This window comes from Scyliorhinus canicula, chromosome 13 (assembly GCF_902713615.1).
Source record: "Scyliorhinus canicula chromosome 13, sScyCan1.1, whole genome shotgun sequence".
Taxonomy (NCBI): domain Eukaryota; kingdom Metazoa; phylum Chordata; class Chondrichthyes; order Carcharhiniformes; family Scyliorhinidae; genus Scyliorhinus; species Scyliorhinus canicula.
Window position 1 is genome coordinate 150,774,175 of NC_052158.1, and position 4,796 is coordinate 150,778,970.

Sequence of the window (4,796 nt, forward strand, 5' to 3'; positions counted from 1 at the left end):
GGGGGGGGGGGAGAGGGGGTTGGGGGGGGGGAGAGGGGGTTGGGGGGGGAGAGGGGGTTGGGGGGGGAGAGGGGGTTGGGGGGGGGAGAGGGGGTTGGGGGGGGGGGAGAGGGGGTTTGGGGGGGGGGGAGAGGGGGTTTGGGGGGGGGGGGGGGGGATTGCCTCCCGGCCCAGCCCCTCCCCCTCACCTCGCTCCGCTCCTGGTCTTTGTTTTTCTGGCCCTGCCGCTTGGCGTACCACAGGCCGATGTCTTTGCCTTTCAGGTTTCCGGGATGGCGACCGCGGCCTCTCCCGCCGGCAGGGCTGTCCCAGCCCCCGGAGGCCGAGGAGGAGCCCCCGCCGCCCCGCCAGTCTTTCCGGTAACCCGCACTCATGGCTGTTTGGGCAGCGAAACCCGCTCGGCGCCGGCAGCGAAAAACGGCAGCGACCGGGAGGCGGAGAAACACCGCGGCGCAGCCTAATGGCGTCACAAGCAGCCGTCCACTGATTCTGACATCACAGAGGGTTCAGTGCCTGAGCTCACAATCCCCCACCCCCTGTGGGGATAATCCCAGCACAGATACACCCTGTGGGGATAATCCCAGCAGATACTACCCTGTGGGGATAATCCCAGCACAGATACACCCTGTGGGGATAATCCCAGCACAGATACACCCTGTGGGGATAATACCATCAGATACTACCCTGTGGGGATAATCCCAGCACAGATACACCCTGTGGGGATAATCCCATCAGATACTACCCTGTGGGGATAATCCCGGCAATCTGTGGGGATAATCCCATCAGATACTACCCTGTGGGGATAGTCCCAGCACAGATACACCCTGTGGGGATAATCCCATCAGATACTACCCTGTGGGGATCTCCCAGCACAGATACACCCTGTGTGTATAATCGCAGCACAGATACACCCTGTGGGGATAATCCCAGCACAGATACTACCCTGTGGGAATAGTCCCAGCTCAGATACAGCCTGTGGGGATAATCCCAGCACAGATACACCCTGTGGGGATAATACCAGCACAGATACACCCTGTGGGGATAATCCCAGCAGATACTACATTCAGGATAATCCCAGCACGGGTAACACTGCGGGAATAATCCCAGCACAGATACACCCTGTGGGGATAATCCCATCACAGATACCAGCCGGTGGGAATAATCCCTAAACAGATACACCCTGTGGAGATAATCCCAGCAGATACTACCCTGTGGGGATAGTCCCAGCACAGATACATCTATGGGCATAATCCCAGTAGATACTACCCTGTGGGGATAATCCCATCATATAACTCCTGTGGGCATAATACAGCACATGTACCACTGTGGGAATAATCCCAACAGAAACCCCCTTTATGAAAAATCCAGCAGAAACCCCCTGTGTGGGATAATACCAGCACAGAAACACCCCATGGGAATAATCCCAGCAGATAACCCCTGTAGGGATAATCCTAGCACATACCCACTGTGCGAATAATCCCAGCAGATAACCCCATGTGGGGGATAATCCTAGCACATACCCACTGTGCGAATAATACCAGCAGATACCCCATGTGGGGGATAATACCAGCACAGATACACCCTGCGGATAATAATACCATCAGATAACCTTTGTGGGGATAATCCCAGCACAGATACAACCTGTGGGAATAATCCCATCAGAAACACCACTATGGGACTAATACCAGCACAGATACCCCTGTGGGAATAATACCAGCACAGATACCCCCTGTGGGAATAATCCCATCAGAAACCCCACTGTGTGACTAATACCAGCACAGATACCCCTGTGGGAATAATACCAGCACAGATACCCCCTGTGGGAATAATTCCAGTAGACATCCCCTGTGGGAATAAGCCCACTGCATATACCCCCTGTGGAAATAATCCCAGCACAGATAGCCCCATGGGAATAATACCACTAGCTATGCCCCTGTGGGAATAATCCGAGCACAGATACCCCCTTTGTGGAATAATCTCAACAGATACCCCTGTGGGAATGATCCCAGCACAGATAACCCCTCTGTTGGAATAATCCCAGTAAATATGCCCTGTGGGAATGATCCCAGCAGCTACCGCCCTGTGGGAATATTCACAGCACAGATACCCCCTGTGGGAATAAACCCAACAGATACCCACTGTGGGAATAATCCCAGCACAGATACCCCTTCTGTGTGAATAATTCCACCAGATACCTCTGTGGGAATTATCCCAGCACAGAATTCCCCTTGTGGAATTATCCCAGCACGGAATTCCCCCATGGGAATTATTCCAGCACAGATATCCCCTGTGGGAATAACCCCAGCACAGATACCCACAGTGCGAATAATCCCATCAGATGCCCTCTGTTGGAATAGTCCCAGCACAAATACTCCCCGTGGAAATTATCCCAACACAGATACCCCCAGTGGGGATAATCAGCCATGAATTTATCAAAATGGCAGAGAACATTTCTGGTTGCAGGGAAATTCCCAGTGCTGAAGTCCAGTTCTAGAGTGTTTGATTGTTGGCTGCTGCCTCTGTGGTGCTAACATACCCATGGTTCAAAGTGTCCAGGCCTTACGGTTTGTTTAGCATGCTGAGACATGACAGGTGTATCTTCGAGAACGCATTTGAGAATATTTTGTTTATTAAATGGTCAATAATACCTTTATACAAAAGATAAAAACAAACTACTTAACAGTCCATATATCACAATAACCATTAACTGACAAGGAAAATGCACAGTGCCATACACGCACAAGCACCTTTTCGCTGCAGAATATCAATAAAAACGCAAAGCTACAACAGTGCATTTTTACAAAGAAAACCAAATACACGTTAAACATTAAACAGTAAACAGTACAATGAAGTCACCAGCATCCAAATCAACCCGGCCCTCTCTCCCCCTCCTGCAGCTCCCAACAGTAGACTTGCTTCAGTGCAAAGTCGCTCGGGGGTAATGCAACAAAACAGCAGAAAATCAAACCAACGCAGAGCACTGCAGCTGAGCGAAAGAGCACCCCTTCCCCTTCATTAGCCCTGGTAGCAGGTTATCTTACTGCCACCCTTTCCATTGCTCCAGGCCACAAAACCAAAAGAGGCTGCAGTGAGCAAACACACAGCTTCAGACATTAAACATTGAACTGTCAACAGTACAATAAAGTCACCAACAAGCTGCAAAAGTGGTTTTTCATTACCTGCAGCAAGTTGCTCAGTTGAATCAGGCCACCACACTTCCCCTTCGTCAGCACTGGTAGTAGGACATCTCACACACCCCTTTCCTTACCCCAGGCCACAGGAGCAAAAGAGGCGGCAAACAGACACAGCCTCCAGGCAGCTGCAGCAGCAATTGGGTCACTCCGCCTCTCCTCCCTCCTGCAGCTCCCAGCAGAAGACACTCAAAGGCAGGAATAATTATACTTGACACAAAGCACAGCAGAAGAGTGAAAGAGCACCCCAACACCCTCTCCAACACTGGCCAGTTTACATCCTCCCTTTGCCTTATTTCGGTCACAAAATCAGACGAGGCAGCAGCAAACAAATACTAGGCAAACACAACCAGCAGCCACTTGAAAGCTGTGAAGTGCTCACTTAACTAACAATGCCAATTCCTTGTTAGCAATAGCCTTCATCTGTGCAGCCAGAGGCTGCTCACAGTCAAAGGGAGTTAAAGTAACCTTCACCATCTAACTACTCACAGGGCTCCATCCTGGAAGTGTTTGGTGGGACAGACAGGTAGCATCTGTAGTTGCCCTGTTATAGGCAAACATGGTTTGGAGGATGTCCTGTAGGACCCGCAGATTCTGAGCCCCTTATTCCCACCCCCCCCCCCAACCCAGGAACAACCCCGACTGATGCCGCCCAGCCCCCTGAGCTGGCCTGTTCCCCTCCCCCCGCCCCAGGGGTTGCCACACCAACACCCCCCCTCCTCGAGCTGGGGTCACAGCTTCACTGCCCCTAGGCTGCATGAGGGGAAATTAAAATTGCTACTCACCTCCTCCGATCCCCACAGCAGCCATTGGGCTGGGTTCCCGTTTTTAAATAGGAATGCTAAATGGCACCTGCGTTACCTCCCAATGGGCAGTTGGTTAGATCACAGGAGACCATTAGATAGGGCGTCCATCTTGCTAGTGAGATGGGATTGCCCTTAATTGATGTCATTGTTGTCTCTTCTAACCAGCTGGCTGATTAGATCCCGATTTTGGCCTCTCTCGCGATCTAACCGGCGCGCATGGATCTGAACCGTGCGCAATGCGGCCATTAAATCACGTCCCATATCCCAATTCCATTGTATAAAGTACAACTGGAGTGTGATTCAATGTCAGGTCCAGTAGTTGTGGGAGTGGTTAAGGAGTTACCAGTGGGCAGAGTAGGCTCACTTTTGGGGAATGGTTTGGCAGGTGTGAAGATGGTAGCTTCACCCGTGACGACAGAGAGTCTGAAGGGAGTACAGCAGATGGCGCATGAGATACCAAGGGCAGGACAGGCGGGAATTAAGAAAACTCATCAGGGCATTAAATGACTCAAAGAGAGAAATGTCGAAAGATATTAATCACACATCGAATTGCAATGGTAGTGAATCTGATTCTGCTGAGATTGATTCCTCACAGGAGTTTGTCAAAGATAAAATCCAGTAGAAAACCAGATTATTGAGAACTTCCAAGACTGATGTTGATCCTGAGAGAGGGGTCCAAATCCAATGGTAATCCAGGTGCTGTTTAGCACACTGGGCTAAATCGCTGGCTTTGAAAGCAGACCAAGGCAGGCCAACAGCACGGTTCAATTCCCGTAACAGCCTCCCCGAACAGGCGCCG

The 4,796-nt window shown here is 51.2% G+C and overlaps 1 protein-coding gene across 1 annotated transcript in view; it reads right to left on the reverse strand.

Annotated features, from left to right (window-relative positions):
- Positions 1 to 467, reverse strand: part of dhx36 (DEAH (Asp-Glu-Ala-His) box polypeptide 36) — a 79,626-nt gene extending 79,159 nt beyond the window's left edge. Inside the window, exon 1 of the mRNA XM_038815771.1 lies at positions 189 to 467. Within this exon, the coding sequence (XP_038671699.1) occupies positions 189 to 374 (186 nt within the window). The 5' untranslated portion in view covers positions 375 to 467. The remainder of the gene's footprint in view (positions 1 to 188) is intronic.
- Positions 468 to 4,796: the final 4,329 nt, after the last annotated feature.